At 32.4% G+C, this 26,050-nt stretch overlaps 3 protein-coding genes across 6 annotated transcripts; all 3 read left to right on the forward strand.

Moving 5' to 3' along the window:
* The first annotated feature begins 8,443 nt into the window (after positions 1–8,443).
* Positions 8,444–12,286, forward strand: LOC120214368 (Golgi SNAP receptor complex member 1-2-like). 4 transcript variants are annotated; one of them, XM_039212283.1, is made up of 6 exons: positions 8,444–8,795; positions 9,027–9,223; positions 10,607–10,696; positions 10,776–10,847; positions 11,934–12,072; positions 12,146–12,286. In XM_039212283.1, the coding sequence occupies exons 1-6, from the start codon at positions 8,663–8,665 to the stop codon at positions 12,241–12,243; spliced, it is 729 nt and encodes a 242-aa protein (XP_039068214.1). In that variant the 5' UTR covers positions 8,444–8,662; the 3' UTR covers positions 12,244–12,286. The 4 variants fall into 4 exon arrangements, with proteins under 4 accessions (XP_039068214.1, XP_039068223.1, XP_039068217.1 ...); XM_039212292.1 differs by having other exon boundaries at positions 8,450–8,795; positions 9,036–9,223; positions 12,146–12,267; XM_039212286.1 differs by having other exon boundaries at positions 8,456–8,795; positions 11,934–12,063; positions 12,146–12,273.
* Positions 12,287–17,636: 5,350 nt separating this feature from the next.
* Positions 17,637–18,930, forward strand: LOC120214691 (axial regulator YABBY 1-like). The gene is made up of 7 exons (XM_039212519.1): positions 17,637–17,714; positions 17,798–17,950; positions 18,040–18,163; positions 18,269–18,317; positions 18,410–18,485; positions 18,697–18,771; positions 18,859–18,930. The coding sequence occupies exons 1-7, from the start codon at positions 17,637–17,639 to the stop codon at positions 18,928–18,930; spliced, it is 627 nt and encodes a 208-aa protein (XP_039068450.1).
* Positions 18,931–24,534: 5,604 nt separating this feature from the next.
* On the forward strand, positions 24,535–25,643 carry LOC120214398. The gene is made up of 5 exons (XM_039212308.1): positions 24,535–24,585; positions 24,668–24,844; positions 24,930–25,004; positions 25,104–25,244; positions 25,321–25,643. Exons 1-5 carry the CDS (start codon positions 24,583–24,585, stop codon positions 25,639–25,641), a joined length of 717 nt encoding a protein of 238 aa, XP_039068239.1. The 5' UTR covers positions 24,535–24,582; the 3' UTR covers positions 25,642–25,643.
* The last annotated feature ends 407 nt before the right edge of the window (positions 25,644–26,050 follow it).

Consider the following 26,050-nt stretch of genomic DNA (forward strand, 5'->3'; position numbering starts at 1 on the left):
AGTCTGGGCATCAACCTTCAACCGTAAGGATGCCTCCAAAGAATTGTCAATTGCACTCTAACTATAAATATATCTACGATTTAAGACTTTTGCACATATATTCTAAAAATTATATAATATAAATACATTTAGTTAATATTTTAAATACAAACATTTTTTATGAATCGTAATGCAACCACGTATATTTAGAAAAGAACGAAAGAAAATATCAAAATATCGAATATTATTCGGTAAATAATGATAAAAAAACAGTAAATATTGAAATAAATGTTTCTTGTAATGTTTTTTTATAAGGGGAAATTATTATGCGCTTTCGATGAGATAATTTATGATCTATTAGATCTCTTTATTGGTCGTTTTGAGATGTCTGGTTTGGAATAGAGTTAAAAATATTTTACTCTTATAATATTAATAAGATTTTACCAAAATATTTCTATTTACAAAGTCGAAATGTCCTCATCAATACTATAATAGTTTTTAAATTTGATCCTATTAGTAAATTATATAACTTTTAAATTAATTAATTTTTCTAATTTTTTAAAATTGGCTTAATACACTTTTAGGTGTTTAAACTCTAAACTATATCTTAAATTGATTTTTGACGCCTGAAGAAATTTTCGTTAAAAATAGGTGTATGATGTTTTCTCCTCTACACTTTTAGGTGTCTACCGATAAAAAAACTTTTAAGTGATACGTGTCACGTTCAGATTTAAAAAATATTTTAAAATAATATTTTATTTTTAAAAAATGAAAAAATAAATATGACATGTATCATTTAACGGGTTTTTTAACCGTAGACACCTAAAGTGTAACGAAATAAGTATTAGACACCTATTTTTAACAAACAAACAAAAAGTTTAAGCACCAAAAATCAATTTAAAATATAATTTACACATTTATTTTGCGTTAAGCCTTTAAAATTTTATAATATTTTACCATATATAAAAATAAATTTACCTCTAACGACGGACTCAAATATAAAAGACTCAAAATTTATCATACGATCTTAATAAAAAAAATGAATAATACTATCCTTAGAAAATTCATACTCAAATAATCATATCTATTGATTATATATGTTATCGATAAATAAAAAAATTAAATAAATATTATTATTATTTTTACATAAAAGGTTGGGTTAAGGGTGACTCCCACAGTCAAGAGTCAGGACATACCTAAGACTCAATTGGGATTTACATAGAAATTTACAGATTGTCCATAAAAAATGATGGTAGTAAGATTCAAACTTGACCTTAGAATGTCAAATTCATGAAATCACTCTTCCCAACCCTCAAAACAAATATTATGAAGTATATAAAATACTCAAAACATCAACCTTTGTTAACTTCAGCGAAACTTCTTTTAGCAATTCATAATAAATTCTAAGGCAGATTGAATATTATTAGCGAAATACTAATTCAAAAAAGTACGCCGAAGTGATGTGGAACATTTTTATTCAAGACTACTCTACATTATTTTATTCCGTACAGAATGTAGTACTTTACAGTATTAACTGCAGTTGAAGATTCCTAAAATCATACGGCCACGTCGTCCAATTGCAACAAGAGTTTGATACCTAGTACTTGTCACAGTCGGCTTTCTTGATTCAACAGTCAACACAACTTCATGGCGAGATCGTTTGGACTCACTCTTTTTTAATTTATTTATTTAACTTAGTTTGAATCGGTTTGATTTTTAATTTTTTATGTTATTTTTTTTTCTAAGCATCGATTATATGTTAATCTAAGAGGTTCATCTACTTGCATAATACAATATTTATAATTAATATAAAATTTCAAAAAAATTAATTTATGATTATTAAATGGTTGTAAATTGGTGATTGAAGTTATATAATTCTTTTTTTTTTGTTATAAAAATATCTTTATTTCTTATTTTTAATCTCATTCATTAGTTTACAAAATAAAAAATATATATTGTATAATTCGATCGTACATCTTAACTTAAATATGTATCTTTTTTACAAAATATTAAGTATTGAACGTGATTCAATAGTTAAGGCATGCCTGAACTTTTTCATATAACCAAGTTTGAATTCCTTCCGTCCACCCATTCTTATTTTATTTTGTTTCTTACAATTAAATGGTGACATGTATTATCATTTGATTAGATGATTAGTTTCATTAAATTAACATTAAAATCAAATTATTAGAATATGTAAATATTGAGGACTAAATATATAGGTATGTAAATTTTCTTAACAATTACGTTAATATTTTCATTTACAATAAATGATAAGTGGATTGATTGATATCATTTTGACTTAAAGTAAAAACAAGTATGTATCTTTTTACTTTAAGAGCCTAAACTATTTTTTGATCAAACTAAATCTTTAAACTATTATATTTAATCATTTTAGATCTTGCTACTTTTAGCTAGAAAATTATTATTCGGACAATAAGATGTTAACATGTCACTAAAAATCAAGTACTTATTTTGATAAAAAAATAATTTAGGGACTTAAAAACAAAAAAAAAGAGTAATAATTTAGAGATTTATTTTGACTAAAAAATAGTTTAGGAGCTTAAAGCAACAAATAATATAGTTTAGGGACTAAATTGATAATTATGTGGTCTAAATAAAATAATTCCCCTAGTTCAATGATAGTAAACACTCGTTTTTGTTCGGAATTATATTTCTCTTTTCATTATTTTTTTAAATAATCTAGGGTAAGTACAATGTTGTATATGTTCATAGACAACTCTCAACTTTTCAACATTGAACACTCACACCCCTGGCATCTATAGTTCTCGAACATTGGTCCTTAAGAATAACAATAATTCCTTTACCATGGAGGCCACTTGATTCATGCATGATTTGTAACACTCACTTCCTGTATACGTCCTCGTACACGAGTCACAGATGTCACATGACTTGTAAAACATTTTCGTACTTGAAAACCATTAAAATTTTGTTTCTTTAAATAAACATTTTAATAATAAAGTTTACAAAATGTTATTCAATTATATATATACAATAGTTTAAGTTCAAACGTAATATAATACTACAAAACCAAATACCACGTATCTTATCAGAGCATCACAACATATCTAAGTATATGCCGACTAGTAATATCAAAATAAACTTCTAGAGATGTCATATTGTTATTGATGCGGTAATCATTGACATATGATATCAGTTACACCCCTAACTCCGATCGTACGTTATTACCTACGTGTGAAAATTATCACACGCTAAGTATACACTTAGTGAGGCATAATAAATTAAGTAAAGCAATTTAGAAACATATATATATATCAATAAAGATCAAATACGATTTGAAATCGTATAATATATAAAAACACAAAACTGACTTGATAAGCCAAGTTTCCATCAATTAACCTGCGAAACAGTATTTCGTATGCCTAGCATACTTATAAATCAGTATATTCTAAAATATTCATTCACAACCCAATGTATGACAAATGAGAATTCAAGGTACACAATAAAATGAAACTAACCATTTTCGGAATAGTGATTGCACACAAAATGTCATAATACACAAAATACTACTACAAGTACACAAAGTATTCTCGACATAGTACACAAAGTATTACTCCAAGTAAACGAAATACTTTTACGAAAATGCAATAATGCATTTTCTAAAATCGATTGATATCCATCTCACACCAAGTATGTCAATTACATACAAAATACTACAGTACACAAAGTACTACTACAATACCATCTTATTTATGGTATTATTATTGCACCTATGATTCTCCATGTACATACAATATGCTTTAAAATCCAAATCGCATGTTAAACATTTATTCCAAACCATCAATAAATAATAATTTGTATGAAACACATATATTCATTGTAGGGAAATTCATACCCTAAAATCATTTGTAAAACCATTTTCATAAACTTTATGAAAATATTTCAAAATACGGTAAAACATTCTTTAATAAAAACATTCGAGGTTGACTCATCGCAAGTCGTCCTCATATCATATAAGTGCATAATAAATGCACTCATCTGGTATGTCTCACTATTACGCCTTATTATCGAAATCCAATTATTCTTGAACTTTTTCCTTGTTTTTTGCTTTGTTTATATCACGAGTTCGATCACGATATATTCAAGCATCCATACAAAGCATATACAATTATAAAATACAATGTTAGTACCCTTACTAACATTTATACAAAATAATAATACTAAAAAATACCATTATTTTCGAATTATTTTAAAATTCATCCTAATTTTTCTTTTTTATTCATAATGGGCCATTGTCATAAATTCTTCAATTCAAGCCCAAATAAGCCCAATAAATTTCCAGCATTAAACTTACATCCAAATATCTCAACAATACCATAATTACCACTTAAGCCACTAACTTTCTCAATATTCACCATTGTGTACTTAAACTTTGGCAACTTTCCAAAATGGCTTAATATCACATTCTAAATTCAATTTCAGCCCTCAAACAATAAATTTCAGTAATATACATTAATTATTGAGTAATTACACAATCAACCCATAACTTTTAAAAATTACCGAATATGTCCCTCAACTTTTGAAAAATTACACTTTGGCCCAAAAATTTTCTAAGGCTTGTAGAATCTTCCAAATATCATTTCTAAGCCATGGGAATTTTTCCACAATTTTTCACAACCTATTTCCTCATGTCTGAAAGATTTATGGTGTAAATCTCATGATTTTTACTTGATTCAAGCATGAAACCAACCTCTATTCAACACTTCAAGACCTCTAGAATCAAACCCCTTACTTAATTTCATCAAAATACATATTTCCCCAAAAGCTAGGGTTTGGATGAATTCAACATAAACTTATATAGCCATGTACAAATGATTTTAATCAACAATCAAGCTTGTACATGATTCTAGATCCTTGAGACGATCCTCTAAGAAGCTCTACCAATTCCCGACGCAATCAACAAAGAAATAGCTTCAACCTCCGGTGCCTATTACATTGAATATTCACAACCGGTCAGCAAGCCACCCTACTTCAATGGAGCAAATTATCTCTATTGGAAGAATAAAATGATGTTCTTCATTCAAACAAATGATCTAGGAGCTTGGAACTCTATCATGAAAGGATATATCATTCCAACCAGTGAGATGGACGATTGGAGTGATGGAGAAAATAAGAAGTTCAAAGTCAATGATGTGCATTAGGCCCGGATGAATATGGAAGAGTCTCCTCTTGTTCCAATGCTAAAGAGATATAGGATAAGCTCTAAGTCACTCGTGAAGGAACCGATGAAGTGAGGGAAACCAAGATAAGTCTTCTCAACCATAGCTACGAGAATTTCAAGATGAAACCCGATGAAGACATCAAAGCTATGACAAATAGATTTTCCGTGATTGTCAACGGTCTCTAGGGATTTAGAGAAGTAATCTCTAATGAGAAGCTTGTGAGGAAGATGATCTACTCTCTTCCAAAGTCTTGGCAATCGAAGAAGATGACTGTTATCGAAGCTAGAGACCTAAAGTATCTCACTCTCGACAAGTTGATTGGTTATTTTCTCACTCATGAGTTGATGGTGAAAGAAGATGAAGAAGATGAAGATAAGCAAAACAAGAAGAAGAATGAGGTAGCCATTGCCTTCAAGTCCAATAATGAGAGCTATCAAGATTCAAGTGAAGAAGTGGATGAAGACGACGATGAAAAAAAGAGAGATGACTAAGCTCTTCAAAAAGTTCAAGAGATTCATGTATTCCAAGGAAGTGAAGCATGAATCAAGCAGGAAGAAAGGTCCCCCGGTGTGCTTCAATTGTTAAAGAACGGGCATGTCAAGTATGAATGTCATCTCCTAAAAAAGAAGGGATCATCCAAGAAAAAGGTATTTGTGGCAGCTTGGAGTGATGAAGATGACTCCAATGATGAAGATGAAGTAGTCAACCTATGTCTCATGGCCATCGAAGAAGATTTAATGGTATCTTCTAACCAAATGATTTAAAATCACATTCTTTTGATGAGTTACAAGATGTTTATAATGAGTTGTATTTGGAATTTGAGACCGTGAATTCCAAATATAAGAAATTAATTTCAAAACTCAAAGTTGAAAATGATTTGGTTTTGAAAGCAAAAATTAATTTTGAAAATCAAAATGAAATTTTGAAAAAATGATTTAGAGCTTTCAAAAGTCAAAATCAATGATTTAGAAAAAAAAAATTTGATTTGAAAGTTAAGCTTGAGAACTTAACAAAAGAAAATAATTAATTTCCCAAAACAACTCATTAGGTTTAAAAATGGAAAAATGTTCACATTGTCATTTTTATGGTCATTTAGAACATAATTGTCTCATAAAGAAAAGAAAATCTTTTAAAATTAGACAAGTATGGGTTCTTAAAGGAATAAGGGCAATTGAAACTAACGTTCAATGATCCAAAGCAATTTGGATACTAAAATCTACTTATATGTCTCTTGTAGGTGTGTGGTAGCAATGGTGATGACGGTGAAGAAAATGAGATGCTCTAGTCACACTTGAAAAATGAATGGGTAACCTCTAAGCTTAATGCTTTTATTTTGGTTATTTGGTTGCTTATTTTGTTTATGCATGCATGAGTTTTAATTTTAAATGATTATGTATTTTTTTAATCTCATGTATGTTGAAAAATGTTTTATGATGAACATTTTAAAGTTTTAATGATTTTTCATAAATTTTAGTTCATCATGATGAATTTTGGTCAAAATTCATTTTCAATGCAAATGATATCTCTCTAACAATTTATATCAACTTTTCAAATGCTTTGATTTTGCAAATTTTAAATTTTTTACCTAAATTTAAATGTTTATGCATGTGTTTTAAATGTTAAAGATATATCTCTAACAATTGATATCAAATTCTTCAAATGCATAACATTTTTGAAAACTTTATGCACATGCACTTAATTTCAATAATTGGTATTACATAAAGTATTTTAGACTTTGATATATTGAATTTCACGTGTTACTAACATTTTTGTTACTCTTTGTTGAAATTCAATTTTGTTTAAATGTCAAGCTTTTAAAGTCAGTTTTTGTTTGGAATGCACTTTTTGAGGGAGAGCTTTATTTTTTTTAATGCTTTTTATGTCAAATTCACTACTTACTCTTCAATGTTATTTTTGAAATTTAAAGTTGAATTATTTTTTATCTAACAAAAAGGAGGAAAAGTATAGTTTGAAAAATTCAATTTCTTAATGAAAAAGGGGAACTAAACATTTTCATACATTTTCCAACAATTGATATCTTTTTCATTAAACATTTTATTAAGGGGGAGTTTTGCCAAAAACAATTTTTCAAATGTTTTATTATATAAAAAAGGGGGAGATTGTTGAACTATATTTTGATATAACAATTAAGGCAAAATGTTTTTTGACTTGAATTAAATGTATTTAAAGTTTTTCAAAGTTTTCAAAAATAATTCAAAGCCCTTAAAGTTTGAAATTGAGCACAAAACAATTTTTTGGACAAGCAGTACCAATATTTTTCTTACAGTATTGATACCTCATGAACAGTACTGATATTGTTCATATGGTACCGATACCAAAGGTAAGGGAAATATCGATACTCACTGGGTAGTATCGATACTACCAGCAATACTCAAATTCCAGAATGCAAAAATGATACCAATACACAAAGGGGTATCGATACTACTCTGTATAATAGTATTGATATCATTGACATAGTATTGATACCATCAGGCCCCAACGACGAGTAACGGCTAGTTGATTTAAAAAATAACAAAGGTAGTATCGGTACTCCCTTTAGGAGTACCGATACCCTCTATTCTGAACAATTTTATTTTGCACGAAAATAGATCACTAACGGCTCTAAAACACTCTCAATGGCTAGAAACGATCACAACAACATTCCAACACATAAATACAAGTTGAGGACACTTGAAGAAGGGTTAGAACACATATCCAAGCAATCAAACACAAGAGAAGAGTTTTTCACTCTTTATTTCAATTCTCTTGTAAATATTTGTGTTTTAGTGAGATAAATTTTGTAAACACCCTACCTTTGAGAGGTTTTATTGTTTACTTCTTTTTATTTTTTGTAAAAAAGGATTGATTCTATCTTAGCCAATTGAAAAGATAGGGAGTTATAAATGTTACTTTTGATATTTGAAAAAGAAAGAACAAATTAGTGAATTTGTTAGAAAATCCTTAGTGAGGAGCTAAGATAGTGGAGGTAAACTTAATTGAGAAGTCAAACCGCTATAAATTATTGTGTTATTTATCTTATCTTTTACTCTCTTTACTCCCTAAACAAATTTTTATCAATTCACCCCCTTTACACATTTTTCGATTGTTTTATTTGAGCATCTTCGATCCTAACACATTTAATATTGTTTAAATATATTTTTATATAATTTTTTAATATCAAATAATAATTCTATTCCATGTACCCGTAGATCCATTCCATATACCCGTAGAACCCCTCTCTCTCAATGAGGCTGAGGCTGAAGCTGAATTTGACTGAATGAAAACCGAAAAACATAGTAAAAGACAGAAACGACAAGGCTAAGCTGAGAATATACGAACTCCCCGACCTCAAGCACCTATCAGCATTTTCATATCTCCAATTGATTGAAGGTTATTAACTGTAATAACTGAGCCAATCTCCGCACAAGAACTAAACTCGGAAATTGAGCAGCAAGGGAAATTGAACTACCGAGATCCAAATGACGGATCCGAACCTGGATCTGCAAGAATCGGGTTGGGAGGAACTGAGGAAAGAAGCTCGAAAAATCGAAGGCGATCTCGATGTCAAACTCTCTTCATATGCTAAGCTCGGTGCTAGGTTCACCCCAGGTGGTTTGTTCCTTTCCTCCTTATTCGATTGTTGTTTTCTGGAATGTGCTTTGCCTTTTGAATTTTAGGTAAGTTATTAAAATTAGAAACAAATCTGTTGAAGAACTGAGCATACTCTAAAAGGTGAATGCTAAGATTTGGTTAATGATATTTTATTTCTATTTATGAATCCAAAGCCTTTGAAATCTGGTCCTCTTTCTTTTTTTCTTTGTGATGCTAGTTACTTACTTTTAGGTTATGTAGATACTGGGTCGCCACCGGTCGGGTCAAGCATATCATGGAAGTCTATGGAAATTGAAATTCAATCGTTGCTTGAGAAACTGCTGGACATAAATGATGCTATGAGTAGATGTGCTGCATCTTCTGCACCAACTACTTCAGTAACCCAGAAACTTGCAAGGCATAGAGACATACTACATGAATTTACTCAGGTTTAATCCGTTGACTCTGCTTTATACACTTGTTTTCATAAGTCAGATTTTCATGTTTAGTTATCAGGTATTAAGACCCCCAAAAGGAATATGAATATTTCGTGACATCTAGTCCTACATTATTGCTAATAAGTAAACTGAGTATATTTTGGCAGATATATTTCTTCTAGGGCTTCTCTGCATTTGTTACTAACATGTTTATTAGCCACGGGTTTAAAGTTTGAAAGTGATCATCTTACTAAAACATTTCACCACGAAGCTGCTTCTGGGAGACAAGCTCTGGCATGCTCCTATCATGTTTGGTTGGTTGGTTTTGGGAATCCTTACAAGGGTATTTGTACCTTCATTTGGTGTAAAATGTAATTCATAAGTTTTTTATTTCAAATTACTTACATAAGAGTTCATCGTCCTTGATTGTTACTAGCCTGGCAAATACTTCAATTGGAGAAGAAATTCGGTATAAACAATGAGTAGTACTTGGTGCAAATACTTAAAAAATAACTTTTCTTGTGTTTATAGCAAAACATGAGTATGAATATAGTATTCTTTGTGCTTTTGCTTTTTCTTTGTCGTATCCAGTACTGAGGTCAAGCTTCCATTGGCCAAGAAAGTAGAAAAGATGATCAAATTCCCGAAATATTTTGGTCCATTCTAATAATTTGATATTCTTCTAGGGGCTACAGAGCTCAAACTCTGATATACTCTATTTTCTTGGTTATCACTATGTTTTCTGTACGTGTACTTAGAGAAAACAATTCTCCATGGACAAATGGGAATCCTTTAATTTACAAGAGAACTTGATGTAGGGATAACATGTGTTTTTAGTATTTTTGTGTTAGAAATGACCTTATCTCTTCTTTTCATTGAACCATGAAAGAATTGGAATAAGAGTAGAGCAGTACCTATATCATCTGTTACATATTGAACTAAGCACTAAATTATTTCTTAGGAAAAGAAAAAGGGAAAAAGGATTCCTCCCTCACATATGTTTGTGTCGTATTGCCTAAACCCGGGGATTCTTAAATTGCTTTATTTGCAACTCTGGTTCATTGCCCCATAAGTAAATGTACCCATTTTACTTGGAATTACCCCGTTACAGTATTGCTGTTACTTTGTACATTTCAAACCAAGCCCCCAAAATGTATTCATTCACTCCAAATTTCTGAAGAGTAAAGGGTTCACAACTCATACGTTTATGCTGCTATATGACCAAATCCTATGGTTTGTTCAGTTCATTTACCACTCTGGTTCCTTGCACTATTGATTAATGTACTCATTTTCTATGAAATAGCCTAGTTATTGCTTCTTTTGGACATTTGTTATTTGGACTAGTTGATTAGTAATCTACACTTTTGAAGTAATGGTATAGTTTTTTGTTTTAAGGAATTCAGAAGAATCAAGGGAAATATAAACTCAATGAAGGAACATGCAGAACTTATGAGTTCAGTTAGGGATGATATCAGCGAGTCTATGGTAGTCATATTCTTAAATTTGTTGTTCTAATTTTCTGTACTACTATTTCCCGAAGTTTACTATATTTGCCTTCATGTAGGCATCTGGGAGCATGTCACCGAGAATGAAATTGCTCAGGGAGCGAGCTGCCATCCACGGGAGCATAGCTCATGTAAGATTTAATTATTTTTAATCAGTGCATATCTTGGTGCATTCTCTGTTTTAAGAATCTACTTCTTTAGTGTCTTGTCATTAATCTGAAATTACTTAACAGCTTTGAGATGATGCTGAAATGTGTTATGCACATACACTTAACAGACTAAAGGAATGAATCTATTTGTAAGAAGGTAAAACCTTATCAATACCAAAATTTCGTCTCAACTCTCAAGCCTGAATCCTGATGGCTCAAAAAACAAAAACTCTCAAGTATCTGTTGTTTTAGGTCATCGATTCCAAATCTCAATTACCAAAAACTAGATAAAACATGAAATACATAAATATAGAATGAAACCCATAGAAATAAAAGGAACCCCAAATCACCAATCCTATTTCCTAAAGTTTTGCCCACAGCGAGTATACCTCCATTTAGATGATGGATTTCCGTCTTTTATCTCTTGACTATCACCTCTAAATCCAAATGTATTCATCATTGGTTTCTTGCAAAATAAGGAACTATCTTAACTTGAAACGCTATGCTATAGAAGGAACTAATTTAACTTGAAACGCTAAGCAATAAACTTGGGAATGTTGATCCTTCTTGGTGCTGTTACCTGCTATGATTAGCCGCAGAAACCATGGGTTCTGAATTATCTGTATTTTGAGCTCAAGTGAACATGGTATGTGACTGAGTTCTAATTATTCACCCAAGAAGGTAAAATTAGTAGTTGGGTAGGGAGCAGGAAGGGGAACTCACTTGATGTCCAAAACTGATTGTGGAAAGATATGCTAATAGGAATTTTATGTAGCCTCTTTTTCTTATGCATACAAAAACATTTGCATGCTTGCACAGACACAAACAAGTATCCTTCTTGGATCACATGTATCTTTTCATTTTTTCAAGAATCTTAAAAATGCTTTACTTTCATTTTTAGCTCGATAAGATTGATGTGGTGCTTTCAGTTGGTGCCATAATATCTTTGTTGCTAGCTTTAGTGTCATGTAAAAAGAGAAACTTGTATTTTATTTATTCCGGGTGTTTTTCCCTTTTCCTATTTATCGAAACGTCCGTTTTCCTTATCGATATTTATGTTTCCTACAGATAGATGATGTGATTAATCAAGCTCAAACAACAAGGGCTGTGTTGGGCTCTCAAAGAGCTTTGTTTGGAGACGTTCAAGGGAAAGTAAAAGTTCTAAGTGACAAGTTCCCTGTTATCCGTGGCTTGCTTGGTACTTCATGTATCTTTATTACAGAGGTGTTACTGCATATGGTAATAATTTCTATACTAATTAAAACTCATTTATTTTCTAGGTTCCATAAGAAGGAAGCGTTCGAGAGACACTCTTATTCTGTCAGCAGTTATCGCTGCCTGTACATTGTTCCTTATTATCTATTGGCTCTCGAAGTAATTAGAAATATGAGTTGTTAAAATGTGAATGCTGAAACTGGTTGTGTTCCGGTAAGAGAATTTTGCTTTATAATTGTTAGAACATATCACATTCTCTATTAAGCTAGAGGTACCTTATTTTTGGTACCATCAGACAGTCACGATTTTCTTCCTTCTGCAAGTCATTTGCATTTTGATGTAGTCAATGGGCAGTTCAATATTTGGTCAATTTCACATATGGTCACATAGGGTCTGGTCTAGTTACAGAAGAGTAAAAGTTCATTATTTGCATATGAGATTCATCAAATGATATCTTTACATTTGAGCCTGGAATTGTACCCATTATGAGACGAAGATAGCTGATCAGAACTAGTCTACTAGATGGCCTTGGTCAATATAATCTGAATCCTAGGGTGGCTAGTGCTGTACCAGCTGTGGTTTGAGGCTTCTGTTGCAGTAGTAGCTACTACTTCGTACTGGGTCAGTGGAATTAAATGGTTCAGGCTATGCCGAAAGAAGCCATAAATTATTATCTATCTTTATTGGACTCCTATGCTCACCCCCAACAGGCTTTTCCAGGCGCCACCCGATATACATATATTTAACCCTCCAGTCTCTACTCTATATAGGTATGCCCGTTTATTTCTGAGTACATAGTTCCCAAGGAGATATCAGATACTAAAAACAAAGATAAACTACACCGGACATTGATGAACTTTTAGGTGTTTTATTGTTTATATCATTGAAATTTCAATTTCTTCTGTTACAATATTGAAATTTAATTTTCGTTTTAGTTATATCACTGAACAATTAAATCATTAACGGTATAGTAATGTGGCTGGTGGTTGTCGATGTAACTGTTGAAATGGCTAAAGAGTCGAAACAACACTGTTTTAGGGAAGGAAAATTGTTAAAATGTGAAGTCTGGAATGATTCGGATTCTAGTCTTTTGGGGTCGAAGGTAGAGGCTTAACTACCGGACTAATTCGAAGTTTTGTTACATCGTGAGTAGATTGAAAATCACATCACACCGTTTAAGATGGAAAATCAAAGATGAAAAAGCTGATTAGTTGGTAACAGAAAGGCCATCGAATAGCCTTAAGCTTACTAAAGACAGACGTTCAAAGCTGCCCGTGGCATATCTATAAAGAACCCACTGTCATTTGGGCGATTTTCCCGATATATCACCGTTGAATAATATATTTTTCGATCAGGCATCGTTCAGATTATATTTCCCGATAAAACACCATTTGCAGAAAGACACGATCCCTTCAACGCGTTTTACTTTGATTTGGCGTCACGTGTGGTAAGGCGCGCCCCTGCAGCGCGCCTTATGCTGACATGGTATACACGTGTGTATAGGGGTATAGCGCGGTGCAGGGGCCGCGCCTTACTCTAAAATCTACCACGCGTCAGTAAGGCGCGCCCCATGCGGCGCGCCTTGGGTATAATTACCCACCTACCCCGACGTTTCACACCCCAACTCTCCCTATAAATACCTCATCCTCAATCATTTTCATCACACCAAATTCTCTAACTTCTCTCAACTTCTCTCAAATACTATTATAATCTCTGTCTAAGGTATATTTTTAATATTTTGTATTTAATTTATTTAAGTATTTAATTTATTTAATATTTTATTTAATTAATTTTTTTGCAGATATAAAATGGAAGACGGTCTACTTCGCTTTGATAAAAATCATATATCTCGACACTTTGTTGATACAGTAACATTTTAACGTTTTAATTTAATTTAAATTATTAGTAATTATTTGTTGATTTATTTAATGCATGATTATTAGATTAATAATTAATTTTTGTAATTATTTAATTTTAGAAGAAGGACCGTGTATTAGATCCATTTATTAGGAATCTTAAGTTAGTGATATCTAGATGTGTCTTGCCGTATTTAGTAGAGGCTGGATTCGGTTACATAGGTAGATATCAGGGTCACTGTAAGATAGAACCAGACCTTATTTCTGCCTTAGTAGAGCGGTGGAGGCCGGAGACCCACACATTCCATCTTCCGTGCAGAGAGTGCATGATTATACTTGAGGATGTTGCTATGCACCTGGGGCTTCCGGTGGATGGAGATGTGATATCGGGGATCGCATAGGGTTCCTGGACTACTTTGTGTCGGGATAATCTAGGACGTGTCCCGGAAAGTTTTAACGGTGGTCGGATACCGTTAAATTGGTTAGATGTCAATTTTCGGGAGTTGAGCGAGGACGCGTCAGATGATGAAGTTAAAATGTATGCACGGGCATGCATACTGCAGCTGATAGGATGGTTGTTGATGCCGGACAAATCGTGCAACCAAGTTCACTGTATGTGGTTGCGACATCTTGTCGACTTTCTGGCCGGATCACTCAGTTGGGGCTCGGCAGTTTTGACTTTATTGTACAGGGAAATGTGTCGAACCACTGACTACAGGAGAAATGCTAACGGCGGATGTCTCCTCCTCCTGCAGTCTTGGGCATGGTATCGATTTCCCTTTTTATGTTCCGTTGTGAAGAACTCATTCGTATTTCCGCTACTTTTGAGGTAATTATAAAACTGATTTCGTATATTAATCATTTTATATAGCGTATAATAAATTTTTTTCTTAAATAGATGGTCTTCTGATAGAAAAAATCATTAGGAGCTACCTGATGATTTAGAAAAAATTAGGGTGCTCATCGATCAGAAGGCTAACACACATGTATGAATTTAAATATTTAAAAATCGATTTTATATTATTATTTTGATAAAAATTATATATATTTGTTTTAGTTTGAATGGGTGTCATATTTTAATGATGATGTGAGGACGGTGATCCCACCTGAGTTGAGGGGCCCATCAGATGTTTGGATGGCGATGGTCCCTTTAATATGTTATGCGACCGTTGAGTGGTGCTCCACTGATCGTGTGTTCTGGCAATTTAGTTGTTTTCAACCAATTCCGAAAGCACATCACAATATGGACGACTTGCATGCCACAGATATAGCGGTAACTGCACCGCGCCTTACATAATTATATTAGATAAAGCTAAGACACGGCCCCTGTTCCGCGCTTAATAATTGTGTTAAAGGTAAGGCACGACCTATGTCCTGCGCTATACTCCTAGGTGGCCTAAGGTGCGCGCCCGGGGCCGCGCTTTACACACGTGTATACCATGTCAGCATAAGGCGCACTGTAGGGGTCGTGTCTTTCTACAAAAGGTGTTAAATCAAAAAATATAATCTAAACGATACCTGATCGAGAAAAATACTGTTCAACGATGATATAGTGAGAAAATCGCCTGTCATTTGTAACTAGTTGACTTTATATTCTTTACCATTTTAGAATAAAATGTGAGGGAGAATGGAAACCATTTTTGCACGGATGGGGGATTAGATGGAATGGTGATGGTTTTCAAATATGTTAAAAGAGAAATGACATTGACAGCCATCTTTTTCAGCAAAGTAAAATATGTAGAGGCGTAGTATAATATCCAACAATACACTAATACCATCTATGCCATGCAAAAGACAAAAATACGTAGTAGATTCGATTAAAAAGGCCTCTGTCTTTGTTGTCCCTGACAACTACGTATCTTTGTGAAATATTGCAGGTGAGAGAAAGATGCGTGTGGTCAAATCAATATTTCAAATGCTTTTCCTTTTCCTCTTTTTGTCTTTAGCGAACCAAAAGCTTTACTTGTAACCCATTACTTTTAGTTTGATTTGGCTCAATGGTTGATGATAAGTTGGCCTTTGATCTTCGCTTCATGATTATTTATGGTTTTAAAAATGATAAATTTTAACTTTGTCAAAAATTAAATAAAAATATTTCAATTTTTATAAAGAACATTATTATTCACATCCACCCAGAGAGATTAAAATATAGTGGTTGACCATATAATTTACTCTAAAAACAAATTTAAAAGGATATCCCGAAACGAGTCTCTCTAGCTATTAGCATTTACCAGCTCCCTTAGCTGGTTTACCCTATTCTAAAAGCTGTCACCGACTAGACTGGATGTGTTTGTACATGCAAGGGTTTATTTTTTTAAGTGTAAGGTCAGAAGACGAGTTAATCTCGAATTCCAAATCAAATCTAAACCAAAAGTTAAGAGAATGGACTCGAATAGCTGATCATATCATAATAAAAAGTTTCATAACTTTTTAAATAATAGGGTATCAAGTAAATTACCAATCTACTTCTCCCATGCAAAGAGGTTCTCTAAACCGCCAACTCTCTCTTGATTATATATATATGATCAAAGGAAGAAGAATGACCACATATATGATGTATATTGTGAAAATATTAAGTGAGAGGTTCAGCACCTTCCTTGGCTTTTCTCTGTCGATGAAATTCATGGCCGGCTAGATTAAGATAAAGCCAAATGACAATGCATATTACTTTTTTGGAGGACCGCACTAATGAAAAGACAAATGCATATTACTCGATATCTAGTGAGGAGGCTAGCTTTCGCTGGACGTTCAATGCCCAGATCAGGTTAAATATATAAAAGCTAAAGTTTAATCTACAAAACATAGGTTCCTGGCTAAGTATTATCTAAAGATATCGAGTTACAAAGACCTGATATTCCGGCGGTTCAACCCTTTTATTAGTCCCTGTACTATGTGAAATTTATGAATCTAGGTCTTATGCACTATTTTTGCCATTCTAGTCCCTATACTGTGTGAAAGTTAATCCATATACTCTAATTTGGTCATTTTTAGTACCTACACTTTTCAAAGTTTAAAATTTTGATCCTAACTCAAAAGGTAGCGTTTAAATGTATTGAATTAAGTTATGCTATTAGTTCTTGTAATATGCTTAAGTTGTAGATTTAATTATTTTCCTCCAATTTAATCATTTTAAATCCTTGTGATTTTATCATTTTCACCCTGGATTATTTGATACTGTAGACTAAAATTTCAAATTTGTAACAGTAGAGGGATTAAAATTGACCAAGTTAATTAGAGTATGGGTGCGTAAATCCGCAACATACGCATAGTATAGGGGCTAGTGGTAGTATTTCATCTATTAGGGCACGTTGGAATTTTAGACAACCAAGAAAACGCTTAAGCTTTATCACACACCTTAATTATGAAAACAGCAGGTGATAAATTAAGTCAACAACATCCCATGCAAACGTCCCTTTCTCACCTCTGCCCAGCCTCATTTCTTTCTCTTTCATTTAACATCGGAAAACCCAACCATAAATTCTGGTTTTTCGTTTTACAGGGTCCAGTTTATCATACATACAAGTTGTTCTGGGTTCCGTTTCGTAATATATAATCAGTAGTTTCTCTTTTCTGCGACTTCAGAACAACTTCCAGTCGTCAACCAAGAGGATCATATCAACAAGTTATACAACTTAGAAGCCCTATCAAATTCCACTGATCAGTCAAACCAAAAAAGCTCATAAAATATTTTCAACGGAAGATGTCGTCTTCATCAGTTGCAATTTCACCGGACCAGCTCTGTTACGTCCATTGCAACTTCTGCGACACCGTTCTCGCTGTAAACCCTTTTTCTTTTTTACCCTTTGGTGGGGCTTTTATTGTTTTAGTATTACAATCTGATTCTCTTCCTATTTGTATCAGGTGAGTGTTCCATGCAGTAGCTTGCTGAAGACTGTTACAGTTCGATGCGGCCATTGCACCAATCTTTTGTCTGTCAACATGCGTGGCTTGCTTCTTCCTGCCGCTAATCAGCTTCACCTTGCCCATTCTCAATTTACCCCACAGAATCTCCTTGTATGTGCATTAATATTTATATTCAATAGTTTTGTTTTCCGAAGAAATCAGGGTTTTTTTCCGTCTTTCACTACTTCAATTCATCGCAGGAGGAGATCCGAAGTAGTGCACCACCTAAGATGCTGATGATCAATCACCCTGACCCAAGGGGTTTAGCTATTCCTATACGAGCAGCAGTTGAAGAGATGACCAAACCTCCGGTGGTCAACAGACGTGAGATTCTTAACATTTTACCATGCTATCGTTCAACGCACTTGTATGAGAAATTTAGCCGGATCTTCGTTTGTTTGAGATAGATTTTGTCTGTGTTTTGCTCAGCTCCGGACAAGAGACAGAGAGTACCGTCTGCCTACAATCGCTTCATCAAGTAAGTAATTAGCTTCTTAAAATCCCTCGTGCAAGTTACTTTATTTTACAAATTAAGTAGAATGTTGGTGTGTTTTGAATTCAAAACTACAGGGACGAAATCCAACGTATCAAATCTGAGAATCCTGATATAAGTCACAGAGACGCCTTTAGTGCTGCTGCCAAGAATGTAAGATCAACGATTCCAGAATCATTATAAAACAATCTTAGCATAACAAAACAAAAACAAAAAATTAGGGTTTAGTCATGTTCGCCATTATGGCATTATGTGCTAATTTTCGATATAAAACACACTTGTCTCACGTCCATCTCTTTAGTTACGTTTAGTGATTATGTTTATTATCATCTACTAATTTTCGTTCTTATTTTTTATATTCTAGTGGGCCCACTTCCCACACATACATTTCGGTCTTATGCATGACCAATCCATGAGGAAATCTAACGCACGCCAACAGGTATTTCAAACCCTAAATACGCATATTTATATCTATCACTGTTGATCCTTATATTTTCCATCATTTTGGGTCTGCTGTACTGTGTAGGATGGAGAGGAGGCGCGGGTGAAAGATGGGTTCTTTATACCTACCAACGTGGGCGTCTCTCTCTACAAATAAAGTAAAAAACTTTTAGGGTTTCTTGTCTCCTCTAGTTTTGTTTTAGCTGCTATTAGGGTTCGTATCAAATATCTTAGAACATGTTCTGTTAGAAGACAGTAAGTAACGTTTTTGAAGGTTATTGGGACACAATATCGGCACAACGTGATAAGGTAACCGCATCACAATTGTTGTGGTAAAAAACCGTTACGTAACACCGCAACACGCTATAAATTGCGCCGTAACGCCGTAACAAATTTTAAATTATCTGAATTATAAAATTACATAGATGAATTGTTCTAATTTAATTCTTAAAATTGAATTATAAATATATATTATTAATAATATCGTAATAATTATGTTTAAAATTAGTTACATAAATTTGAATTAATTAAATTATTTATTAACGTTATTTTAAAATTAAATTAATTAAAATTAAAATTTTCTCACATCTAAAATTGGCGTGATTAATTTTTAATTAAATTTTTATATTAACATTAATTATCATAATTATATATTTAATTATTATTATATAAATTTTGTATAAGAGAGGAACTCACTTTATAACACTATAATAGTATATGTATTTTATTTATTTACTATGAAACTATAAAATTTTATCTAATCTATAATATAATAGTATATGCTACTCGTTAATATTATAATTGTTATTACCCATTATCCAGTATGATAACACTTCTATGGTTTATATTTGTTTTTAATAAATTTTTATTTTCAAAATAAAATATATATTAAAAGAGTATAGTAATATTAGTATATTAAAAGATAATTGTAAAATGTATAAATATAATATTTTAGACATATTGTGATTTTTAAGAAAGAGATCACTCTCGCAGTCACAAAACATTACGTAACATCCGTAGCATCCGCAATTACGACACCACAACGGCATCCGCAACAAAATCTGTAACCGCAAATTGATACTATGCTCATATTGTTCCGGAAACTATGGGAACTTGTTAGGGAAACCGGAACACAATTTTAACCTTTGTCCGTTCTTTGTACCCACACAGAACTCTCACGAAATTAAGGTGATGATCCTCAGGCTTTACCCACACAATTTTTAAAATATTATTATTTCACAACCATAAATTTATCAGGTCACTTTTAAATTTATATTCTTTTAACATAAATTTTCAAGTCTGTACCCAGTTAGGATGGCTCGATGCGAAAGGATGTTGAGAGTTAAGACCATGAGTCATTATGGGACGCCCTAAAAGGGTATGCTAAGTCCAGTTTCATTTTAAGTAGATATCGGAATGGGCACCTCCAACCAACTAGGACCTCACACCACTAATGTTTACTCTTTCATTGGGCTCCAGGCCCATCTATCTCCCATTGCTTGCCGATTGGCATTCTATATACAATAGAAATGGTCTTAAAGATGAGACCTTGGTAAGGAGTTTGAGATAAACATGTTTACACACGAACTATCATATATATTTTTTAAAATAGATCGATAAATGTTAATGACTTTAGGTTATAGTTTTCCAAGTCAAAGATTTTGTTGCACTCTTTAATCATTTCATAGATTTATGTTTCGTACAACTTTTGGGGTGTGATTAACGACATTTTGCGCTTTGCAATTGAAAAACTTGACCTATGCGTTATCATAATAAATGTATCAGTTAAACCATGGATGAAAATCCAGAAGCCCAGAAGCATTCACACGATCATAACCTGATGTGAGACTTCGCTATCACCTTTGCTTACAAGTTTTTGTCTTTCATAATCGTCGTTCAAAACATACGGCCTCCTGTGTTGTTTGAGAAATTTAATGCTATTTGGCATCTTGTTGTGTTTGGATTGCCCCTAAAAGTCTTCGCTTCACTGCTGTCCTTGGAGCCGCTGTTTGCTGCAGTTTTACTCTACGGCTCACGTGCATGAAAAAATAATAAATACTTTAAATTTAAATTAATGAAAAATTAAATATTTGAAAATCAATGAAAAGGGATATCTGGGATGAAAAATGAAAGCACCGTAGAAAGATTTTAAAATAGAAGTGAGTCAAATGTATGGCTTTAATTCCTTGGATTTTGCGGGTCCTTGTCGCCAATATACTACTATTTATTTGCATTAATTTGAGTATGAAAAACGGCGTAACCAGCCTTCACTTTCGGCATGTAACTTAGCTACCCAGCAGGCTCACGTCATACTTTTACCAACTTGTTTTCGTACTTCTTATTTGAAAATGGATTATTAAAAATAAAGTTGGTATCTGCTTACAAATGTCTCTCTTATCTTTTAATTAAATAATTAACGGAATAAATATTTTAAAATAAAATTTCATCTGATTCATAATTCAAAACTCGAAAATTTAATCTATTTTATTTTTTCCATTCTCCATTTCAGGCTCTCTCTCAATCGTACGATCAACAGCGTACCCCTACCCAAACACCTCACTTGTCAATCAGCCTTATCATCACATCCCCCTTCCATTCATATCTCGTCTATAATCTTAGCTGCCCAACAAACACCCCCATACTCCATTCAGTAACAGCGGCGAATCTATGGGTATTATACAGCGGATACATATCTATCATAAACATTAAACTTTTTTATGTTCGTATTTTATTTTATTAAAAATATTCGCCTCAAAATTTTATTTACATTTATCTTATACAAAATATTGTTACTATTAATACCTATGCACTCCTCCTAAAAATTATTTATGGATCCATTACTCTTTATAAAATCTACAAATAAATAAATAAAAGAAAGTATAGAAAAACATAGGTGTTACGTTTAGATATGGGTGATTCACGACAAATTAAATATTTTATAAAATACTATATGTTTTGAGCATGTGTTACTATCATATTAATTAAAATTAATTTAATAAAAACAATTGATTAATTAATTTAAATAAAATAAAATATTTTTGTATTGTAGTAATATATATTAATACTTTGAACACGTAATTATATATCACATAATCATTTTATACATGTGATATGCGGTAAATAATCACTTTTATATATATTTATCAAACCAATATATATACACATAATAACATAAATTAATCGCTAACCAATTAATAATATTCATTCAATCACAAGTCATTTTAATTTTAATGTAAATATAATACTAAAACTAAAATATCTATAAAAATAAATATCATAATAATTATTTAATAAAGAAATAAAAATAAATATTATGGCCATATTAAATAATAGTCCTAAATAACGTTTGAACATTAGCATCCGCTTCGGCCGTACGAATGGCAGGGAAAAATAGGGCATAGGTCAATAATTTCAGGCAACAGAAGAGGGTAGTCTAATTTAAGGTTAAAATATGATCAAATATAAAAATATTATAAAAATTATAATATTTTTTATTGGGCACGGCCTAAAATATTATATATAAGATAAATTTTACGATTTTCAATCGAAAAATATTAAAAAATTAATATTTTAGATTACATTCAATTATGACTAAGGGGAAACCTTTGGAATTATTTCACTTTGGATCGCTATGAGTGCGTTTTTCATGCCACGGTTTAATTCCAAACCCCAACTGAATTTCACTGACTTATTTGTTTTATTGTACTTTCGATTTTAAAATTTCACCTTGTTAAATCAGACTGATCCTTGTCACACATTTAGTTTTGGAGGTGAATTTTTTAATAAATATTTTTTGCATACACAAGAGTTAAAATTTAAGACTTTTTAAGTGATATCAAGTTATTTACTACTTGAAATAATCTCCTTGATACCAACTTATTTTTTATTTGAATATATTTAATAAAAATTTATCTTAAAACGCATATATATAACAATAATACTTTAATAAAACACTACCAATTTTAATAGTATAAAATTAAGAGAACATTTATAAATTTTCAAAATTTCACAAATTATATAATAATTAATACTAAATTTTGGCACATAAATATTGCGAGTGAAAGTGAAATAAAAAATTATATAAAATAACATACATATCAAAATTTATTGAAAAATAATCATAGGTAAGATGACAAAATATTATTTATAAAATATTGTGTAAAAAATAAGTTACCTATCAAAATAACTCCTGACATGACTTAAATACCCCATTTCACTAAAATAAATTATTGATTCACTCTAATAGATCTAATGCTACATATAACTCAAACAAGAAAAAGTATTTACAATAATTTTAAAAATAATAACTATTTGTCATATAACACGAATGAAGCGATATCTGTTTTTAAGATTTTACTTCACCACATTTTTTGTAATTACTTTCAATGTAAAATTGGTCAATTATCCTAATCTTCTGTCGTAGCACGAATTAAACGATCTTGATAGTAAAAAAATTATTGTTATTTATTAAGATTTCGTTTTGAGTACCATAAATATCATGGACGTAAACGTTAAATGTCAAATGATAAAAGTTATTGCCTTTTATTTATCCGATATTAATAAAAAAGTAAAAAAATCCATGTAACCGCGCTTATTAAATCAAATTAAAATTCATTAAATTTACAACATTTTTGTATCTTAAATACAAATGTCATTGCCATTACTAGCTAATCTCAATGATTATAGCCAATAATTAGATTTGGTAAACATTGAATTTTGCTCGCTATTATTTTGCTCTCGTGTTTTCTTTTGGAGGTGCATGAACATTCTTGGGTTCAGAGTTTCCAATTATTTTGTTGGTACATGGATTTTCAATTAATCGAACCTAAATATTATCTCCATATATTTTATATAATATCATATTTAAATTGTTTATAATCCTCGAACTTTTAAATATGAAGAAGGCAAACATGTTTGAATAGATTTAAATTAGTGAAATTAAAATAATATTTAATAAATTAAAACCCACTCAATATTAATATTATATATTTTTGGTACATCAACAACAATATATACTTTATACACCATCATTAAATTAAATACCTATACATAATTATAAACTTTTTCATTTTTATTTAGTAAAAAATAGTGAATGTATAGTCCTTGTAACGAATTGGCATGTTTATTTGACCACAAACTAGTTGGAATCAAACCCCCATTGTTATCTGTGAAGGTGTCCAATAATTGAGCAATCTAGTGATGTATAAAGAAGCCACGGATTTACCCGAAGACTCCTAGTTGTCTTCTTCCACGTGTATTAAATCTGAGCTTGGAAGCAGCAGAGTTTTTTTGGACAATAACCCGGAAAAGTTAGGGTTTAATGTATAAACCCCATTAAAAAAATGGGCCACTTTCTGAATCCCGGAGCCCACTTGGCCCTTTTCTTTTACCGTTTTCCACCGAGAACTGAGAAAAGTCGCTGTTCCTCGTCTTGTCATTTTGCAGTGAGAGGGAGCCAACCAAATGGTTAGGGTTTTTAAGGGTTCCTGGGGGACATGGCCACCCTTTCTCCTTTCAGTCAAGACCCTCATATTAAATATTTTTTTATATATAATCTTTGCTTTACACTAGACTAGACTACAATTACGTTCAAATGCAAAAGAAAAGATACAGCACCTCTTTAAACAAGCCCAATCCCCTCTCTCTTTCCCTCGTTAGTTCATTGGTAACTGTTAGACAGGCGGCTGCAGTTTGCCAGGCGACGTTTCTCTTTTCTTGAGCTCTCGCCTTCTATTTCTCTTTTGTGATAATGTTCATAAGCTTTTAAACAAAATTTTTCTTCTAAGTTCAATCTGGGAAATTAATTACCATGGTAAGTGTTTATTTTCTCTTTCTCGATTTTTTTAATCCATGCTTTTTGAAAGAGAATTGAATTGTGTGTTTTTTGTTTATAGTTGTTTTCTTCACAAGCACCTCGGTGGCTTCAAGTTCTTCTTACCGAGAAATTCTTCAACGCCTGTATAATCCACGAAGACGCCAAGAAAAACGAGAAGAACATCTTCTGCTTGGATTGTTCTATCAGTTTATGCCCTCACTGCTTCGACCCTCACAGCTCCCACAGGCTCTTACAGGTTCCCTTTTTGAATTTTACACCAAAAACCTCAAAATGATTTGCTTTGCTTTCAATTTTGTTAAATCCTTTTCTCGTGTTTGCAGATAAGAAGATATGTGTACCATGATGTTATAAGGTTGGATGATGCAACAAAATTAATGGACTGTTCCTTGGTTCAAGTAAGTCGCCATTGTTGCTGCTTGTTGAGCTTTGAATTAAACTCTTTTTTTTAATTGTTTCCCTTTTCCATTTGTTTTGTTTTGTTTGGTTTCCATTAGTCATACATAACAAATAGTGCAAAAGTGATCTTTATAAACCAAAGGCCACAGACGAGGCAGTTCAGAGGGTCCGGCAATTTCTGCACCATCTGCGACAGAAGCCTGCAAGACCCATATCTCTTTTGTTCTCTCTCCTGCAAGGTTCCATTTTCCATTCTTTTTCATCTTTAAAATCATTTGACTCGGTGACTCACCCTTTATTTCTCTCTTTTTGCAGGTAAATTATTTGCTGAGAGCAGATGATGGGCTGTCCGAGTTCCTGTTTGAGTGCAATTATTTGCCTTTACATGAGTCTGGTTTGGTGAACCCGGACTCGGTCCTTGAGCCGTCTGGTTCGACCAAAACGTCGTCTGGGTCTGGCGGATACGATGAAGTGTGGTGTCGAGCACTTGCTTCCACCGCTACGACGTCGGAGATCGTTAGGAAGAAAAGGACGAGCTTAACGGCGTGTCGTCCGACATGTCCGCCGGTATCGGAAGTCTCGGGAAGTTTGATGAACCGGAGAAAGAAAACTCCACAACGAGCTCCACTGTATTGAAATATGTTATTTGTGTAGGGAAAGAGAGGGAGGAGAGGCAAGGGAGGATTTGGACATTATCTATATTTTGGACAATTTACAGTTTCAATCCCTCCAATTTTGTTTATGTATACTCTCCTCTCACACAGCAAATTGTTATTTTTTCTTTTCCCATATATATTCATAGCGAGTAATACAGACAGAAACTGCTGTGTCATTACATTATTCAGTTGTTATGTTTTATGATTTATGTTTACCAGCTCTTAATGAATCTTAATCAATTCCAATGTCATCATTAGTTATAATTAATGTTAAACATGAAGATGATTTGTATTTGGAGCCATCTGTTTCTGGATTTTTGTTCCCAGGACAGAGTGGGGACAATATAGGAAGGCGGGAAGTAGGCAAATGCTATTAAATTGTTAGCTGT

This window comes from Hibiscus syriacus, unplaced genomic scaffold (genome assembly GCF_006381635.1).
Source record: "Hibiscus syriacus cultivar Baekdansim isolate YM2019G1 unplaced genomic scaffold, ASM638163v2 tig00000764_pilon, whole genome shotgun sequence".
Classification (NCBI taxonomy): Eukaryota; Viridiplantae; Streptophyta; class Magnoliopsida; order Malvales; family Malvaceae; genus Hibiscus; species Hibiscus syriacus.

Coding starts and splice junctions, on each gene's coding strand:
- LOC120214368 (XM_039212283.1), top strand. CDS start 8,663: ATGACGGATCCGAACCTGGATCTGCAAGAATCGGGTTGGGAGGAACTG. Junction 8,796..9,026: donor TGCTAGGTTCACCCCAGGTG/GTTTGTTCCTTT, acceptor ACTTACTTTTAG/GTTATGTAGATACTGGGTCG. Junction 9,224..10,606: donor TACTACATGAATTTACTCAG/GTTTAATCCGTT, acceptor TTTTGTTTTAAG/GAATTCAGAAGAATCAAGGG.
- LOC120214691 (XM_039212519.1), top strand. CDS start 17,637: ATGTCGTCTTCATCAGTTGCAATTTCACCGGACCAGCTCTGTTACGTC. Junction 18,164..18,268: donor ACCTCCGGTGGTCAACAGAC/GTGAGATTCTTA, acceptor TGTTTTGCTCAG/CTCCGGACAAGAGACAGAGA. Junction 18,772..18,858: donor AATCTAACGCACGCCAACAG/GTATTTCAAACC, acceptor TGTACTGTGTAG/GATGGAGAGGAGGCGCGGGT.
- LOC120214398 (XM_039212308.1), top strand. Junction 25,005..25,103: donor TGGACTGTTCCTTGGTTCAA/GTAAGTCGCCAT, acceptor GGTTTCCATTAG/TCATACATAACAAATAGTGC. Junction 25,245..25,320: donor TTTGTTCTCTCTCCTGCAAG/GTTCCATTTTCC, acceptor CTCTTTTTGCAG/GTAAATTATTTGCTGAGAGC.